The sequence below is a fragment of the Zootoca vivipara genome, chromosome 6 (genome assembly GCF_963506605.1).
Source record: "Zootoca vivipara chromosome 6, rZooViv1.1, whole genome shotgun sequence".
Taxonomy (NCBI): Eukaryota; Metazoa; Chordata; class Lepidosauria; order Squamata; family Lacertidae; genus Zootoca; species Zootoca vivipara.
The window spans coordinates 18183865-18202912 of NC_083281.1; the positions used below are offsets into that span (position 1 = coordinate 18183865).

At 50.6% G+C, this 19048-nt stretch overlaps 1 protein-coding gene across 3 annotated transcripts in view; it reads right to left on the reverse strand.

Moving 5' to 3' along the window:
• MAP4K1 (mitogen-activated protein kinase kinase kinase kinase 1) overlaps window positions 1-19048 on the reverse strand; it is a 62584-nt gene that overhangs the window by 30757 nt on the left and 12779 nt on the right. For all 3 annotated transcript variants that reach the window (XM_035118949.2, XM_060275554.1, XM_060275553.1), the window contains exons 3-12: window positions 18370-18460; window positions 17288-17352; window positions 11446-11501; window positions 11014-11061; window positions 9833-9875; window positions 9284-9356; window positions 7853-7984; window positions 7421-7483; window positions 5779-5860; window positions 5306-5425 (exon numbers count right to left, since the gene is read on the reverse strand). In XM_035118949.2, coding sequence (XP_034974840.2) covers window positions 5306-5425; window positions 5779-5860; window positions 7421-7483; window positions 7853-7984; window positions 9284-9356; window positions 9833-9875; window positions 11014-11061; window positions 11446-11501; window positions 17288-17352; window positions 18370-18460 — 773 coding nt within the window. The remainder of the gene's footprint in view (window positions 1-5305; window positions 5426-5778; window positions 5861-7420; window positions 7484-7852; window positions 7985-9283; window positions 9357-9832; window positions 9876-11013; window positions 11062-11445; window positions 11502-17287; window positions 17353-18369; window positions 18461-19048) is intronic.

Genomic DNA, 19048 nt, shown 5'->3' on the forward strand with positions numbered 1-19048 from the left:
GTTTTAATGATGTCCTCATTGAAGTTTTCCAATTCATTCATAAGTGTCATTGTTAGTTTTGCAGGCCTTGAGTCTTGGTTTTGTATTGTTTCTCTCTCTATGTTTTTCCTTTGTCGTAATTCTCTTTTCCTCTGTGTTAATTGTTGTTTCCGTAATTGGCGTTCATCTGGAGGCAGATGTGTTAACCTTTCTCTTTCTAGTGTGGCATGTCGTTTACATTGTATTTTTCGTTCCTCTGGAGTTCTATTTGCTCTCCTTGCTTTTTGTCTTTCAGCATCTTGCTGTCGTTTTTGAATTTCTTTTTTAGCATTTCTATTTTTCTCTATATAAAATGTTTTGTTTTTTCTGCGAGTTAGTGTCTTTGCATCTTCATGTAAATGTCTTTTATCTGTTATACTGTCATTCTTGTTTGTGTTTTGTTTCTGATTTAGAGGTTGTCGGTCATTATGAGTTAAAGTTGCTCTTTTAGATCTTTTTCTTTCAGTGTCTTTCTTTTGATTTTTTACCTTTTCTTCAATTGATCTATTTACTCGTCTTTTTCTTTCCCTTTTGCTGTTTTGTTGACGTATTCTTAGTTGTTCATCTGGGGTTTGACTTGCTCTCTTAGCTCTGCGTCTTTCTGTGTTTTTATTTAGCTCATTTTCGTCTCCTTTTTTTGTTTTTTGTGCTGGTTTTTGTCTTTCACTTTCTGCTTTTTGTTGTCGTAAAGATTGTAGTTCTTCAGGAGTCAGATTTTCCCCTCTTTGTTTTACATTTAACATGCTTAGGGTGTATACCTCAGAGGAGTGCATAGTAGTGATATTTGTGCAGGTTGTTTTCAATTAAACTGACGCTTCACTTGGGTTTTTATAGGTTTTTCATATGACTGGTTTGATGTACACATATAGTATTTACCTAACACAGACTGACAGGACTTTGGATTTGGGACAGGCTTCCCCCCACAGCCCTTATAGGAAAGAGTTTTGAAGTGAATGAGTGGAATGGATCACTTAGTACTGCAGTTGTCGTAAAGATTTTAGTTCTTCAGGAGTCAGATTTTTTCTCTCTTTTTTTACATTTAACATGCCTAGGGTGTAGACTTCAGAGGAGTGCAGAGTACTGACCTTTGTGAGGCACAGTTTATTCAGATTAGCTTTTGGTCCACTCACAGTAAATGGGGACAATAAAAGTTTCAGAACAGGCTTGAGTTGCAACCAGATCCGTAATGAGTGTCAGTTTACCAACAGTCCCTTGCTTCAGAAACCAATACTGATCAGGAGATTTACATGTATTTCAGACGGAGAAAAGATTTCCCAATCTGTAAGTAGGTAGTGGTGGGGGAGGCAAGCAGAGCTGCTTTGAGAAAGTAAGGATATGTTAGGCAGATGGGTGGGTGTGGGGAGAGCTCGCACGTGTGCCGCTTGCTGCTGGTCGCCTAACAAAAGCAGCCTCCTTCTCCTCCCGTAAGGAAACGTTAGCAGAGGGGTGGGGGTGCGGAGAAGCGAAAAGAAGCAGCCTCCTTCTCCTCCTGTAAGGAAACGTTAGGCAGAGGGGTGGGGGTGCGGAGAAGCGAAAAGAAGCAGCCTCCTTCTCCTCGTGTAAGGAGACGTTAGGCAGAGGGGTGGGGGTGAGGAGAGCGCCTGCGTGGAAACAGAGCGCGCGCTCGTACGGAAACGTTAGGCAGAGGGGTGGGGGTGAGGAGAGCTCGTGCTTTGAAGCGAGTGCGCCTGCGTGGAGACAGAGCGCGCGCTCGCACGGGGCTATCTTGCAGCCTCATCCTCCTCAAGCTGCTGTTTTGAAGCGTGTGCGCCTGCGTGGAGACAGAGCGCGCGCTCGCACGGGGCTATCTTGCAGCCTCATCCTCCTCAAGCTGCTGATTTGAAGCGTGTGCGCCTGCGTGGAGACAGAGCGCGCGCTCGCACGGGGCTATCTGGCAACCTGATCCTCCTCACGCTGCTGCTTTGAAGCATGTGCGCCTGCGTGGAGACAGAGCACGCGCTCGCACAGGGAGCTGCGGTTGGCGGCCTCAGGTAGGTCGGGAGGGGGGGGAGAGCGCGCGCGTCCAATCCCTGTGTCCCTGGTTGTCTCTCCGTCCAATCCCTGTGTCCCTGGGGGACATGCGCAGTGACCCAGGGACACACGGGACATCTGGACGCAGGGACAACATGGACATTATTATCCTACTAGTGTATTTCAGCCCGTTCAATAACGGGCGCTAGAACATCCTGGGGTTCGGAGAAGCGCTTGCGCAGCGCTTCTCCGAACCCTGGGACCTGTCCTTGCTGTCGGCGGCAGGGGGACAGGAACGGAGGAGGAGAAAGCGCTGCTTTCTCCTCCTCCGTACCTCTCCCGCAGCCACCGACAGCAAGGAGACATCCCAGGGTTCGGAGAAGCGCTTGCGCAAGCGCTTCTCCGAACCCTGGGACCTGTCCTTGCTGTTGGCGGCAGGGGGACAGGAACGGAGGAGGAGAAAGCACTGCTTTCTCCTCCTCCGTACCTCTCCCGCAGCCACCGACAGCAAGGAGACATCCCAGGGTTCGGAGAAGCGCTTGCGCAAGCGCTTCTCCGAACCCTGGGACCTGTCCTTGCTGTTGGCGGCAGGGGGACAGGAACCGAGGAGGAGAAAGCGCTGCTTTCTCCTCCTCCGTACCTCTCCCGCAGCCACCGACAGCAAGGAGACATCCCAGGGTTTGGAGAAGCGCTTGCGCAAGCGCTTCTCCGAACCCTGGGACCTGTCCTTGCTGTCCTTGCTGTTGGCGGCAGGGGGACAGGAACGGAGGAGGAGAAAGCACTGCTTTCTCCTCCTCCGTACCTCTCCCGCAGCCACCGACAGCAAGGAGACATCCCAGGGTTCGGAGAAGCGCTTGCGCAAGCGCTTCTCCGAACCCTGGGACCTGTCCTTGCTGTTGGCGGCAGGGGGACAGGAACGGAGGAGGAGAAAGCGCTGCTTTCTCCTCCTCCGTACCTCTCCCGCAGCCACCGACAGCAAGGAGACATCCCAGGGTTTGGAGAAGCGCTTGCGCAAGCGCTTCTCCGAACCCTGGGACCTGTCCTTGCTGTCCTTGCTGTTGGCGGCAGGGGGACAGGAACGGAGGAGGAGAAAGCGCTGCTTTCTCCTCCTCCGTACCTCTCCCGCAGCCGCCGACAGCAAGGAGACAGGGAGGGTTGTCCGCGAGGCGCCGGGCTCCTCAAGGGCGGCCAGGCTTTCCCCGTCGCCTACGGGAAACGTGGTCCCCTTGGTCCGCCGCCGCCGGGAAACGGGAAGTGCTCAGTCCGGCTGGGATCAGCGGTTGGCGGCCGCAGGGAAACGGTAGGTGGGGGGGAGAGCGCGCGCGCGTGTGTGTCCAGTCTCTGCTGTCCAATCCCTGTGTCCCTGGGGGACATGCGCAGTGACCCAGGGACACACGGGACAGCTTGGACGCAGGGACAACTTGGAAATTATTATATAGGATATAATAATGTCCATGTTGTCCCTGCGTCCAGATGTCCCGTGTGTCCCTGGGGTACTGCGCATGTCCCCCAGAGACACAGGGATTGGACGGAGGGACAACCAGGGACACAGGGATTGGACCCGTGCTCTCGGGACACAGGGAACAGCCAACTGCCGCTCCGCCAACCGCCGCTCCGAAGCCCAGTCTCATGCTGGAGGTGCGCGGTGAGGCGGCGGGGGAGAGAAGCGCTCCCCCCCCCGGCAGCCTTGCCGCACACCTCCGGCATGGGACGGCGCTTCCTCGGGGAACCCGAGGAAGCCGAAGCGGCAGCGGGCGCGGAGGGAGGCCCGCTTTGGCTTGGCAGCGGCGGGAAGAAGGGGAGGAATTCCTCCCCTTTTTCCCGCCGCCGCCAAGCCAGTCCCGGAGCCGAATTGCGGCGCGGCGGGGTTTTTCGCCGTTTGCCTCCTCCTCGAGGGAAGGCAAACGGCGAAAAGCCCCCGCTGCGGACTGGCTTGGCGGTGGCGGGAAGACCCGCCACCGCCAAGCCAGTCCCGGAGCCGAATTGCGGCGCGGCGGGGTTTTTCGCCGTTTGCCTCCCCCAGGGGAAGGCAAACGGCGAAAAGCCCCCGCTGCGGACTGGCTTGGCGGTGGCGGGAACATCCCGCCACCGCCAAGCCAGTCCCGGAGCCGAATTGCGGCGCGGCGGGGTTTTTCGCCGTTTGCCTCCCCCAGGGGAAGGCAAACGGCGAAAAGCCCCCGCTGCGGACTGGCTTGGCGGTGGCGGGAAGACCCGCCACCGCCAAGCCAGTCCCGGAGCCGAATTGCGGCGCGGCAAGGTTTTTCGCCGTTTGCCTCCCCCAGGGGAAGGCAAACGGCGAAAAGCCCCCGCTGCGGACTGGCTTGGCGGTGGCGGGAAGACCCGCCACCGCCAAGCCAGTCCCGGAGCCGAATTGCGGCGCGGCGGGGTTTTTCGCCGTTTGCCTCCCCCAGGGGAAGGCAAACGGCGAAAAGCCCCCGCTGCGGACTGGCTTGGCGGTGGCGGGAAGACCCGCCACCGCCAAGCCAGTCCCGGAGCCGAATTGCGGCGCGGCGGGGTTTTTCGCCGTTTGCCTCCCCCAGGGGAAGGCAAACGGCGAAAAGCCCCCGCTGCGGACTGGCTTGGCGGTGGCGGGAACATCCCGCCACCGCCAAGCCAGTCCCGGAGCCGAATTGCGGCGCGGCGGGGTTTTTCGCCGTTTGCCTCCCCCAGGGGAAGGCAAACGGCGAAAAGCCCCCGCTGCGGACTGGCTTGGCGGTGGCGGGAAGACCCGCCACCGCCAAGCCAGTCCCGGAGCCGAATTGCGGCGCGGCGGGGTTTTTCGCCGTTTGCCTCCCCCTCAGGGGAAGGCAAACGGCGAAAAGCCCCCGCTGCGAACTGGCTTGGTGGTGGCGGGAAGACCCGCCACCGCCAAGCCAGTCCCGGCAGGCCGCTTCCTCTAGCGCCCGTTTTTAAACGGGCTAAAATCCACTAGTATAGGATTATTGTTGTTGTTGTTCCCAATCTCAATGCTGGCCGGCAGACTATTGCACCAAGTTCAATCTTCCTGCATTAAGTGTCTTAACACCGCAACAAATTGTTCAGAAAACCCATTTGCTTTTAGGACACTTTTCCGCAGTTGCAAATACAGATGTTTTGCTTCAGAACTAAAACCCTCAGCTGTTCGTAGCATCCATAATACAGACTGGATATAGTGAAAGTGCGATTTACATGTGGAGGAAACAGGGGTCTTGTCATGGGCACAGACTGGGCAATAGAAGAGGCTTTTGGCACCACACAAAAAAAATCAAAGGAGTAAGTGCAACCCCACAATGTTCATTTCTTTGCCCTTCTCCAACCTCATCCCATCCGCTCTCACCTCTTGTTCCTCTTCATCCAGCTCACCTCTGCAGCTGGAAAGTTTGTCAGGGTTCCGCAGTTTCTCCAGGAGCTCAAGGGTCAAGCTGCGGCTGAGACTTTCCTGGGAAACTAGCTGGTGCTGGTGAAAGGAAGGGGTCAGTTGGAGATAACTGGAATCCATCCTAGGGACAGGGCCACGGCAGGTGGAGAGGGAGATAGCCATATTTACAGCTTCCAACATTATGCCGAAGAGGCAAGCCGCTTAGGTTTTGCAAAGTACAGCTTGTCTCTTCCGCAAGAGAAAGTTGAAACGAAGACTGTACCTGGTGTGGTTATATGGCGGCGAACCCTCCCTCCCCCCGCGTGCGTGTGCATTTGGAAGGCTTTTAAGCCACCTCGGATGTGTTGTTTTAGCAGGAAACTGATTACAAAACCCGCCCCTCCCTGGGACTCATGAGCAGAGAAGGGAGGGGAGGGGATTGGGATACTTACGGTCAGCATCTTAGAGGCAGTGGGCCGCTTCTTCGGATTCTTGGTTAGCGTCACCTTGACAAAGTGGTGAAAGGCCTGACTCCTGTGGGGACAGGAGCACCCATGGATAAGGGAAGTTTATGGCTGTAAGCGCCGACTTAGGTCCCCCATTTGCACTATGCATTTAAAGCAATGTCATACCACTTCCTGCAAAGAATCCTGGGAAGTGTAGTTTGTTAAGAGCGCTGAGAGTTGTTATGGATTCCCTATTCCCCTCAAGAGAGCTACAGTTCCCAGAACGGTTTGATAATCAATCCCTTTCTTCAGGGAACACTAGGAATTGTAGCTCTCTGAGGAGAAGGTCTGTCTCTGCTGACGGTCTGCCCCTAGAACCTTCCCTGCTTTCTTTTCAGTGCCAGGTAGTCTGTTTTTCCCAGACTTCTGACAGACTAAGAAGATGTTGTTGTTTTTCACTAGTCTGCTGCCAAAGTTTCCTGTGATTGTTATGGTATAATATATTGCTAAAGGCCTCCGGGTGCCAGAGTTTGTGGGTGCAAGCCACCCATAATTCTTGGGAGTCAAGGAAAAGTTAGAATGCTAACGAACAGTGGCTCATTAGGAGGACAAAAGAAGGTGATGCCCCGTCATTAACCCATCAGTGAAAGCCTTTGACAGAGCGGGGAGACCCCGCCCTGCGCTCTGGGCAATCAGCGAAAGTGAATACAGTGGTGCCTCGCTAGACGAAATTAATTCGTTCCACGGGTCTTTTCTTATAACGGAAAATTCGTCCAGCGAATCCCATAGGAATGCATTGATTGAATTTCAATGCGTTCCTATGGGAAACCGTGATTCGCGAAATGAATTTTTCGTAAAACGCATTCGGCTAGCGAGGCAAGCTCCGCTCGAAAAATCCTTTCATTAAGCGGAAATTTCGTTAAGCAGGGCATTCTTTAAGCGAGGCACCACTGTATCAGAAGTGGTAGGGGGAACCTTCCAGAATTGCAGTATGTGGTGAGGTGAGCAAACAGGAAAAGGTGTCCCTTTTGCAAGCTGGAAAGTGAGGGGCGCAAAGCACAAGAAGGGCAGTCAGTTTTATGCTGCAGAGAGGGTCCGACGTGATGTTTGAGGTCTCTTGGAAACTGAGTGATGGGAGATTCCGGACCGGACCCTCTTGGGATGCGAATGCTCTGCAGCCCCTCCCTCTAGACCAGGCATCCCCAAACCGCGGCCCTCCAGATGTTTTGGCCTACAACTCCCATGATCCCTAGCTAACAGGACCAGTGGTCAGGGATGATGGGAATTGTAGTCCAAAACATCTGGAGGGCCAAAGTTTGGGGATGCCTGCTGTAGACCAAGGTTGTATATACGTGTAAATAAAACCATATATCATAAGGACACCACAGTCTCTACTGTGCCTCCTTTCCGGAGGAAACGCAGGCCCCATGTGAGCACCTGAAATCTCACACAACTGTGGAGATTGGGGTGGCGTGGAATATTTATATTTATGCTTTCATTGTGCTATAAGTCACTTGGAGAACTTTGGGTGACAAGCAGCTGATAAACTGAATAAATTATCTTAATCATAGCACAAAACGTGCTGCACTCCTCAGGTCGTTCGCCCTCGCCGCAATCCTGCGATTGTTGAACACGTAATTGGACTTACCACCGGGCTTTCTCCTTGAGCTTTGGGGGCTGGTAGCCACTCTTCGTCATCAGCACCAGGACCCTGCGGGGTGGGACAAGGAGGTAAGCACACCCTTCTCTGCTCATGAGCAGGCTTCTCTCCCCCTTGCGTGCTTCCTTTTTTGAATTCTGCACCCACAAAAGCTGGCATGAATGCTGCACAACCGCCCTTTATTTTGCATAATTTATTCTGCTAGTCACAGGGAGAGGCAAGGACCTAGATTGAAGCCCTGCCTGTCCAATATTGTCAGCCACCAATTCTTATTCAGCAGCATCTCTGTGCCCCCCGCCCCGGTTTTGGAGATCTCACTTCATGTTCACACGACCCTCAATTAAATCATTGGCACCAAAGCAGTTGCCTTCTGCCACCTCCCACAGCCCAGAGAGAGAAGGAAGGGGGTGTGCAACTCACCGCAATGGGTGCACGTCGAAAAGGGGGGGCTGAAGCTCCGCCAGCTCAATAGCGGTGATCCCCACTGACCAAACGTCACACAGTTCATTGTACCCGCCCTTGAGTTCCACTGCTGCCACCTCTGGGGCCATCCTGGAACAGAGACCCATGTGCAAGGCGGGACTCATCACAACTTCAATTAAAGGCTGCATGCCACCCACAGCCCTCCCTGACTTGGTGCCCTCTAGCTGCTTTTTGGACTACAACTCCCACCGTCCCTTTAAGAAGGAAATCAACAAGCTGGAAGGTGTGCAGAGGAGGGCGACCAAGATGATCAAGGGTCTGGAAACCAAGCCTGATGAGGAACGGTTGAAGGAGCTGGGTATGTTTAGCCTGGAAAAGAGGAGACTGAGAGGTGATAGGTCAGCCATCTTCAGTTATCTAAAGGGCTGTCAGATGGAAGAGGGAGAAAGCTTGTTTTCTCCTGCTCTGGAGGGTAGGACTTAAACCTATGGATTCAAATTACCAGGAAGGAGATTCTGACTAAACTATGGTTACCAGATTTTTTTTTTCAATGAATCCGGGGACACTTTTTTTTTAAAAAAAAAAGCTGAGTAGCAACAGGGAGTCAGTAGTGGGGTTGGTGAGGCAAAAGACCCTGGGCCCAAGCACACATGCATATTGCATAAAGGTGCAAAGCCCTTCTTTTGCACCCTGTGAAGCATAAGTGCACAGAGTTTTTAAAAAATTGGGCAACAGCTGGCCGGCCGCAATTCCCGAGGCTCCCTCGATCAGTCCAAACAAAGGGGGAAGGGGGCAGGAGATTGCATCATATGCGCACAAGACACATCATATGGGGACTTCTGGCGAGGAAAAATGGTGGGCGCCAGCCACGGCAGAGAGCAGCTCCTGAAGCCAGCCAGAGCCAACTGCGCTACCAGGCTGGCTCCGGAGGCTGCTGAGGCTGCCGCTGCCATGTTTCCCGGGGACAGATTTGCAAATCTGGGGGCTGTCCCCAGAAACCGGGGACGTCTGGTAACTCTAGACTAAACATCAGAAAGAACTATCTGACAGCAAGAGCCGTTCGACAGGGAAACGGACTCCCTCGGGAGGTTGCAGACTCTCCTTCCTTGGAGGTTTTTAAGCAGAGGTTGGATGGCCATCTGTCATGGATGCATGAGTTGAGATTCTGGCATTGCAGGGGGTGCCTTCCAACTCTACGATTCTTTGATTGACCAGGATATCTGGGATTGATGGAGGCTGTAGCCCAGGTTTAGAAATACTGATGTGTCAACAGAGGGAAGTGCTGGTAGGCTGGTTGAGTAATACTCCCCTCTCCCTGAATCCCATTGCCTTTAAATCTACAGACACCACCCATTTCGAAAAGCCAGTTGGCAACACACACACACACCCGACACCCACCACTACCACCAAACAGCTGGTCCTTTTTACCAGTAAGGGGTCCCTATGAAAGACATTCTCCGGGCAAAAGTGGCGCTGAGCTGAGCTGAGATTCCGAAATCCGCTGGAATGCAGGATGGAAGAAACAGAAATGGAAGAATGTGGAACAACATGTGCCAACTAATGTGGGCAGTGCTCAAATTCTGGGGAAAGGTACGTGGGTTTTAATAAAAACCCACAAGCCCCACCTCCCCATCTCCTTCTGGTCGTAAATAGCTTCAACTGATTTTAATACGTTAGGAGTCTGTCCCACTAAAATTTACTCAGAGTAAACCCACTGCAATGTCTGGACCTAAGTGAATTGTGCCAATTAATTTCATGGGTCTACTCTGAGTTGGACCAGTATTGGAGATGCAACCCCTTTATTTTCATATTATTATAGTACATTTAAAGCACCCCAGGAATCTTGGGGACTATAGTTTACCCCTTGCAGACCTACAATTCCCATCCCCTTTAACACACTACACCCTGGGAAACCTAGAGGCTTCAGGCTGACCCTGGGGCGGATCTGATAATTCTAAAACACATGGTGAGACATACCCAGCTTGACTTCCCCGTGGTCGTTGAGGAGAACATTGGCTCCCTGAAATGTGAAGCGACAGGGGGGGAATAATTTATTTATATCCCACCTTTTTAATCCAAAGAGCTTAAGGTGGGGGTAAATGGTTCTCTCCCCCTCCTCATTTCACCCCCACAAGAACCCTGTGAGGTAGGCTAAGCTGAGAGTGAGGGACACAGCCCAAGGTCACCCTCTGAGATTCATAGCCGAGTGGGGTGATTTGAGCCCAGGTCTCTCCCAAGTCCTAGCCTGACACTAACCACTGCACCACACTGCCTTTAGAGGCAGTCAGTTGAAGTGGAGTTCCACGCAGTGCTCTTCCCCACACTTTAAGGGTAGGCATTCTCCACATGTTAAGTTTTTCATTTCCCTAACAACCACCAGGTGAACTTGCATGCACATTTTATGTCCTGGTTTTCCTTCCTATATCAGAGTTTCTCCTTGTTCCTCTGAGCTACTTCCTCCTTGTCAAACCCCCTTCACTTGCTGGCTGCTTCTCCCTTCTTTCCCTAGATCCTGCCCCCTTGTTTCCTTAGGACAAACTTGGCCCTCCTGATGTTTTGGGACGACAATTCCCATCATCCCTGACCACTAGTGCTGTTAGCTAGGGATGGTGGGAGTTGTTGTAGTCCCCAAAACATCTGAAGGGTCAAGTTTGGCCTTGCCTGCCTTAGGACCTTCCGACCGCCCCGCCCCCTCTGCAGCATCACAGCAGCCCAGCCAATGACAGCCAGGGGACTTTCTGCCTCTCCCGAGAGCCTCTCTGACATCACTGCCAGAGACCTGCCATGACTACCAGTCACTGACTTAATCCATGTTCCGTCGCAGTGGGGTTCTTTTCGCAGTTAACATTACATGCTTTGAGAATGCAAATAGGAAGGTGGCGGTTCAGTAAACACAGCTGTGATGATTTAAAGCATGAACAAGTGTGGGCATCCCAGGGCCACTCACAGATCTTGCTTACAGTCCGTTTCACTTTCAGGAGGGAAATGGCACCCTTTCTTTGTTTGAAGCAGCCTTCGCTGTCTCACATATTTCCCGGCAAGGAGTGAGAGAGAAAAAAAACTGCAGAAGCTAAGAATCTTAGCCTATGAGCATTGCACAAATAAGTACTGTATTTTACTTTGACTCGGCCCTGCCCCAAGTTTTAATTTGCTATTACCTTGATGTCTCTATGGATCTTCCCCTGGTTGTGAAGATAAGACAGACCCTAGAGGGTGAAATTAAAGACCCACATTATGGTACCAGCCACCCTTATTGGCAGGGGCAATAAAACTTTTACCCATGAACCAGGAGACTCTCACCCCCCCCCACAAGCTGTCCATAGTTTCTGAAGCACACAGTACACCATGGTTTGCCAACCTTTTCAGATCAGTCGACACTCCTGGATTTTTGAGAAAGGCCCTATCTGCACCATACATTCAAAGCAGCACCATAGCACTCTTAAACACTGGTGAAACAGCTAGGAATGGTTAGGAGACTCTTATTCTCCCTATGGAGGAGTAGCTCCCAAGCGTTCCCTTGGGAGAGGGACTGACTGTTAAACCACTCAGGAGTCATTGAGTGTAAGACTCATCCATACGTTCATACTCACTTGCAGTGTTTCTCGGCACACGTAGGCAATCTGCGGCTCTGTCAGGGGCCCGGTGACTGCAAAGGGAAGGGGAGGTGGTGAGCGCCATCTTTAATCCCGAAGTGGAGGACCGAAACCATAGAGCTGGTAGCATTCTGAAAGACCCGAGGAGGCTCTGCAGTCATCGAGATGCTTTGCCCATCCCTGGCATCCAGAGGGTCCTCAGGCATTTCCCCTGCCTTCAAAGTTGAGGGCGGGAGAAGATCAGAGCAATGCGCAAAGGCAAGTAAGAGCAAATGATTCTCACTCCAGCTGGGGTCGTTTCTGTCATGAGCCTCACGCAGGCGGCGTTGCAGGGAATGGGGCGGGCACCCCTCATTGCTAGACCCCTGTGGTTACTCGAAGGAAATAATATAAAATAATAATAATAATAATAATAATAATAATAATAATAATAATAATAATTTATTTATACCCCACCCATCTGGCTGGGTTTCCCCAGCCACTCTGGGCAACTTCCTACCGAAAATTAAAAACAGTACACAGCATCAAACATTAAAAACTTTCCTAAACAGGGCCGCCTTCAGTTGTCTTCTAAAATAGTTACTTATTTCCTTGACATCTGGTGGGAGGGCGTTCCATAGGGCGGGTGCCACTACCGAGAAGGCCCTCTGTCTGGTTCCCTGCAACTTGGCTTCTCGCAACGAGGGAACCGCCAGAAGACCCTCGGTGCTGGATCTCAGTGTCCGGGCTGAATGGTGGGGGTGGAGACGCTCCTTCAGGTATACAGGACCGAGGAAAGCCATTTCTTCACACACACAAATTACAATTGAATCACGAACTGGAAATTAAGATGACGCTGCAACACTAGGCATGCTGGGCTGAAAGTCAGACTCAAACTAATATGAGAAAATACAGGAATGTTGCAACTAGCTTAGTAGTCTTTTTATCTGTAAGCCACCTTGAGTCCTGTCATGGGGGAAAAGGTGGGGTATAAATAAATATATGTACAATTATAATTGTGTCTACATTTGACCAGCAGTGGCTCTCCGTGATCTTACACAGGGAGCCCTTCCAGCCTTACCTCTGGAGATGTTACCAAGGATTAAACCTGGGGCGTTCTGCATGTAGTGGCGCCTGCCCTGTGGAACGCCCTCCCACCAGATGTCAAGGAAATAAACAACTACTGTATCTTACTTTTAGAAGATATCTGAAGGCAGCCCTGTTTAAGGAAGTTTTTAATGTTTAATGCTGTACTGTGTTTTTAATATTCAGTTGGGAACCACCCAGAGTGGCTGGGGAAACCAGCCAGGTGGACGGGTTATAAATTTATTATTATTATTATTATTATTATTATTATTATTATTATTATGCAGAGCAGATAATCTACCATGAGCTGCGGCTCTACCAAATGAATTTATGCTGGGAACATTAATGCTTTCTATACCATTATTTAGGGACCCAGGTGGCGCTGTGGGTTAAACCACTGAGCCTAGGGCTTGCTGATCAGAAGGTCAGCGGTTCGAATCCCTGTGACGGGGTGAGCTCCCGTTGCTTGGTCCTAGCTCCTGCCAACCTAGCAGTTCGAAAGCACGTCAAAATGCAAGTAGATAAATAGGAACCGCTACAGCGGGAAGGTAAACGGCATTTCCATGTGCTGCTCTGGTTTGCCAGAAGTGGCTTTGTCATGCTGGCTACATGACCTGGAAGCTGTACGCCGGCTCCCTCGGCCAATAATGTGAGCTGAGTGCGCAACCCCAGAGTTGGTCACGGCTGGACCTGATGGTCAGGGGTCCCTTTACCTTTACCTTATACCATTATTTAGCTATCAGACATTTAACATGCGGGGGGGAAACACCCCCTCTGTAAAATTCACTTTGCCTCTTTTGTCGCCAAACCGTTTGTTTGTCTGTCTGTCTGTTTGTTTGTTTGTTTCAGGTGCCACTAGCGTGCAGAAACCCATCTCTTTCTTTCTTCAGATCCCCGCACCACTTTTGCTGCAAAGCCTGGCCCAGTCACAGAGTTGCACAAAGCAACTGCCCAGGGTGCTGAAATCTGAATGCCTTGGGGTCAGGGCTGCTGCCCCCCCTTTGCAGAAGATGCACAGAGCTGGCTTATCTGCTCATGGGCGGAGCCGAGAGCCCCGCATCGAGGAGCCTCAGTCAATATAATCTTTTGATCTCTCCGCCAGCAACCCAGGAGGACACTTGCAAGGGGGAGAGGAAGTCAAGAGGTGACAGCTGTTGATCGTCTAATGTGCTGTAATGATTGTGCTGTGCCTACTGGGCTAAAATGCAGGGGGGGGAGGCATCTCAAATTGCCAAGGACCAAACCCACCCACCACAACACATATTAGGCAGAAAATAAGAAAACGCCTAAGAGTTAAACCAGGGGTTCCCAAAGTGGGTGGTGTTGCCCCCCCTAGGGGGCGCTAAGAGGCAAGAGGGCGGCAGGAGGGCAATAGAGATGTAAAGGACTATCTGGTATCGCTGCACAAAGTTCTTTAATTTTGTTGGATTAATTAAACTGAATGCTTCTAATTGGATTCCAAATAAATGTGCAATTAACTGTTACTGTTTCGAATTTTATTGTGTTATTATCTTCCTTAGTGGGTTCTGAGGACTTTCAGCCTCAGCCTTCCTTTTAAAACAGACATTTAAGTTTCTACTCCTTAGGGCAATGCCTGGGTAACGTATCAGAAGCTGTATTTGAGAGAGAGCTGGGGAGAGCAGGTGAGCAGGGAGTATCGGGTTGTGTACATCATCATCATAATTTTTTATTTATACCCCGCCCTTCTCGGTTCAAAAACCCAGGCTCAGGGGGGCTAACAACAAATTTTAAAAACTTAATTGTAATACAACATAAAAGCAGCATAAAATACAGTATAAAAGCATGAATAACAATAAAATTCAAAAATCAAAAATCAATTTGGGGGAAATCCATCCAATAAAAATTAGATAGTCACCAGGGCTAGCTGGCTAAATTAGACTTACTTGGGCAAGCAAGGAGGCCAGGGGAGAATTAGCTGTGGGGTCCCAGAACGGGTAATCTTCATAAAACCAAACATTTAAAGTGCTTTCCCACCCACCCCCAAAAGCAAAAGGAATCCTGTGTTTTACCCACTCCCAGAACTCCAATTCCCAGCGCCCTTAACAATTCCCAATGTTATTGTGTGTTTAGGTGCTTTAAGTGTGTGGTTTGCGCACAGCCATAGTGTCTTGCCCCTCCTCGTGAATAACGGAAGCAGACTCAAGGATGCAAAGCAATATAAGCAGAATCGGGGTGGGGGTGGGGGTGGAAGGGTGCCCATTCTTCCTTTGAGACAGGTGCCGTTTCAAACGGTAAAGAGAGTGAATTGACCACACTCAGTTTCACTTCTGCAGTTCAGGACTGAGGCTGCCTGCTATCATCAAGTCTTACTCCCTGCCTGCCCCATCTCCCCTCCCAAGGAGTGCATTCATGCAAGAATACAGAAATGGGAGGGCAGCGGGTGGCAGGGGCAGTACAGGGTCACTGTTTTTGTCCTGGCAGTATTGTCAAGAGTTCCACAGGGTCAAAAGAGACAAGATGTGGGAGATCTGTGACTGGACCTCTCTGCCGCCCCCTCAGCTACCTCCTGCAGCTGCTTTCGAATGCAAATGTTTGGTGATCCGCTCAGAAAATGGGAAGCTGCCTTGTGCGAATTCAATCTTCCGCACTAACCTGCAATGGCTGCCAAGAGCAAGTGTTTAATTTTTTTCATTTTAAGGGAGGATCTGTTCCTTATTCATACTTCCGGAATCAAGATATGAACCGAAATGCAACCATACTCTGAAATTTACACTTACCTGAATTTTGCAATGTAGTTCTCCAGCCGGCCAAATTGCAAATATTGGAGGAAGGTGTACATAAAAATCAACACATCCATGAAGATAACACACACAAAAATGCATTATATGAGGGGAAAGTGCTTGCAAAAACGTGTAAAGTCAAAACTGCATACAAAGGGGCTGTTTGCACCCAAATGCTGATGAATTTTCATGAGGATTAAAATAATAATTCGCCAGTTGCGACGGGAATCTAGAGAACCGAATTTAAGAAAATTGGAAATTAAGAAACCCTAAATGGACACTAAATCTCCTCCTCCCCTTGTTCCTTCCCAAGCAATTTGAGGCTCCTTTGTCTTGCCAGCCTTTGCTCCACCCTCTTCACGCCTCTTCTGGTCCTGAGAGACCAGGGAGCTGGTTCCAGAAGGAGGGGGAGATTCCCTGACTTCCTCACCAGCCTGCCTCATCTCTGCTTCTTGGCCCCCTCCTCTCTAGCCTCCTTTCCTGCCTCTGATTCTGGACTGCTCTCTGCCACAGACTCTCCCGGCTCATACGTCTTACGATTCCAGCACCTCCTCTGCCCAGTCTTCTCCGTCTTCTCCCTCAACGCTGCCCCAACACCAACTCCCTGGCCCTGAGCCTTCTTCCCTTGGGGGCTTCCCAGCTGGTACCACTCCTCTGCCTCCAGCCAGTCCATGACACTAGGGATGAGGGACTCTGTCAGTTTCAATTTCTTTCCGTTTCTCTTTTTTTCCCCCAACCTTAAATTCAGTTCTTCACATTTCCACATCAGTTTGCAATTTTCTTTACAAGTCTTTGTGAAAATTCACCAGCATTTTAGTGCAAATTTCTCCTAGTATGCACATGCTTCTTTGCAAAGTGGTTTCCCTTAATGTATTGCATTTGTATATGTTACTTCCAGCAGCAAATGCATTTTGTGCACATTTTACCCTATGTGTTCTTGTACACGTCTACGGTTGGAGAGCTGCCCTGCAAATTTAGGAAAAGCGCAAATTTTGAAGGGTGGCTGTGTTTCTATTCGCCTATTCCCCCCCCCCCCCCGAAAGTATAAAATAGAATAGCCATATAAAAGTGCAGCCATTGAGAGGACCCAACTTAAACTAGTTGTAGAACAACCTATAGCAAGGAAGGGGGAACCTGTGGCCCTTCTGGTGCTGTTGAACTACAACTTCCATCATCCCTGCCCATTGGCCTGGCTGTTTGAAGCTGATGGGAGTTGGAGTCCAACAATGTACGAAGAGCCACAGGTCCCCCATCTGTGGCCTAGAAGAAATGCTTGTTTTCCCCTGCTCTTGAGGGTAGGAGTTGGGGCAACGGCTTCAAGTTGCAACAAAGGAAATTCCGACTAAACATTTGGGAAAACTTTCTGACAGTAAGAGCCGTTCAGCAGTGGAACAGACTCCCATGAGAGATGATGAACTTTCCTTCCTTGGAGGTTTTTAAGCAGAGGTTGGACGGCCATCTGTCATTTATGCCTTAGCTGAGATTCCTGCGTTGCAGGGGGTTGGACTAGAGGACCCATGGGTCCCCTTTCAACTCTAAGATTCTATGGTTCTATAAAATATCTGCTCCCATGTCCATAACAATATTTTTTGTTAGTATGTTGCTAATATGGGGGCAAGTAAGGTAAAGGAAAAGGGACCCCTGACCATTAGATCCAGTCGTGGACGACTCTGGGGTTGCGGCGCTCATCTCACTTTACTGGCCAAGGGAGCCGGCGTACAGCTTCCGGGTCATATGGCCAGCAAGACTGATGAATCAGAGCAGCGCACGGAAACGCCGTTTACCTTCCCGTCGGACCGGTACCTATTTATCTACTTGCACTTTGATGTGCTTTCGAACTGCTATGTTGGCAGGAGCTGGGACTGAGCAATGGGAGCTCACCCCGTCACGGGGATTCGAATCGCCAAGCTTCTGATCGGCAAATCCTAGACTCTGTGGTTTAACCCACAGCGCCCCCCGCATCCCATGGGGGCAAGTAGGGTCTAAAGGCCCAATTCCCTCTGGCCACTGGTGGAGCAAGGAATCGGTGTTACCTTGGTAGACATCCTGAAGAGAACCTCCTCCACAGAACTCCATGCAGATCCACAACTTGTTGAACCTAGTGAGAAAGCAGAGGTGAAAATGTTCGTGAAATGAGGTACACAGGGGAGGACTGGGATGGGGATCAGGGCCATCTCAACTGCACCTCAGCAATCTTGAAGCTGTCTTCCCCACAGCGTGCGCACGCGCACACACACACGAACCTGGTACCACCGTAAGCGCATAAGAAGAACTCTGCTGGATCAGGCTAAAGAACTATCTACCCCAACATCCTGTTCTCCCAGTGGCCAACCAGATGACTGTATGGGATGTCCACAAGGTAAAAGGGTAAATGACCCCTGGACGGTTGTGTCCAGTCAAAAGCGACTATGGAGTTGCGGCGCTCATCTCGCTTTTCAGGCCGCGGGAGCAGGCGTTTGTCTGCAGCCAGCTTTCCGGGTCATGTGGCCAGCAGGACTAAACCACTTCTGGTGCAACGGAACACCATGACAGAAACCAGAGCGCACAGAAACACTGTTTACTTTCCCGCCGCAGTGGTACTTATTTATCTACTTGCACTGGCATGCTTTTGAACTGCTAGGTGGGCAGGAGCTGGGACAGAGCAACAGGAGCTCGCCCCGTCGCGGGGATTCAAACCGCTGACCTTCAGAACGGCAAGCCCTAAGCTCAGTGGTTTAGACCACAGCGCCTCCCGTGTCCCTTGTCCACAAGGTGGAGCTGAGGGCAACAGCACACTCCCCACTTGTGACTGCTGGTGAAAGGTTTTCGGAGGTGGGCCACCTCTGATCCCGGTGACAGTGCAGGTAAAGGACCCCTGGACTGCTAAGCCCAGTCAAAGGCAACTATGGGGTGGCGGCGCTATCAGGACCAGTAGCCATAGATGTTTTGGGCCTACAACTCCCATGATCCCTAGCTAGCAGGACCGGTGGTCAGGGTGGTGGGAATTGTAGTCTCAAAAGATCTGGAGGGCCGAGGTTGAGGAAGCCTGGCTTAGAGCAACGAAATGACGTGGGCTGGGCCTGGCTGGGGCTCATGGCGGATCTTTCCCAACTATAAGGGCAGGGGGCTTTCTCACCGTATGTAACTCCCATAATAGGCTACAATGTTGTGATGGCTGCAGGTCTTCACCATCAGAATCTCTTGCTGGATAGTGGCACAGTCATCATCTGGAAAGAAGGGCATTTAAAATGTCCAGTAAATTCAAGAGGTGCTTTTAGGGCCAAACTAGGCTCTGTGAAAGATAACCTACAGTTGCAAAAATAAAAAATGGAGGGGGTAATTTTTTGCCTTTTTATTTATTTTCTCTTTCAATAGTCTTTATTGAAAGAAGCATGGTGGAGAACAGCAACAACCAGGAAAAGATACACATAACATTTTATCAAGGACAGGAAGCAACACCACGGAGAGAATGATTGCCACACACAGGAAGAACAAGGATATAGTTTAGAGTGCCTCACTCGTAGATCTATAAATCATTTGATGTGTCGACACGAATAGAACTTACTCATATTGCTGTTGTTGTATAAGGGATTATTATTGTGACCGGAATGTAATTGAAGTTAATAAGATTTTGGAACGCAGAAATAAATAAAATCATCAAACCACCAGTTCTAACATGTGGAGGAGGGGCCACCTAAATTATATAATTCGGTATTTGAACGACGGGTATTATAATTTGGTATTGTTATAACGAGGCTATCGTTGGATTGTAATTGAAAATTAATATTTAAAAAACAGTCTTTATCATTGTTTTT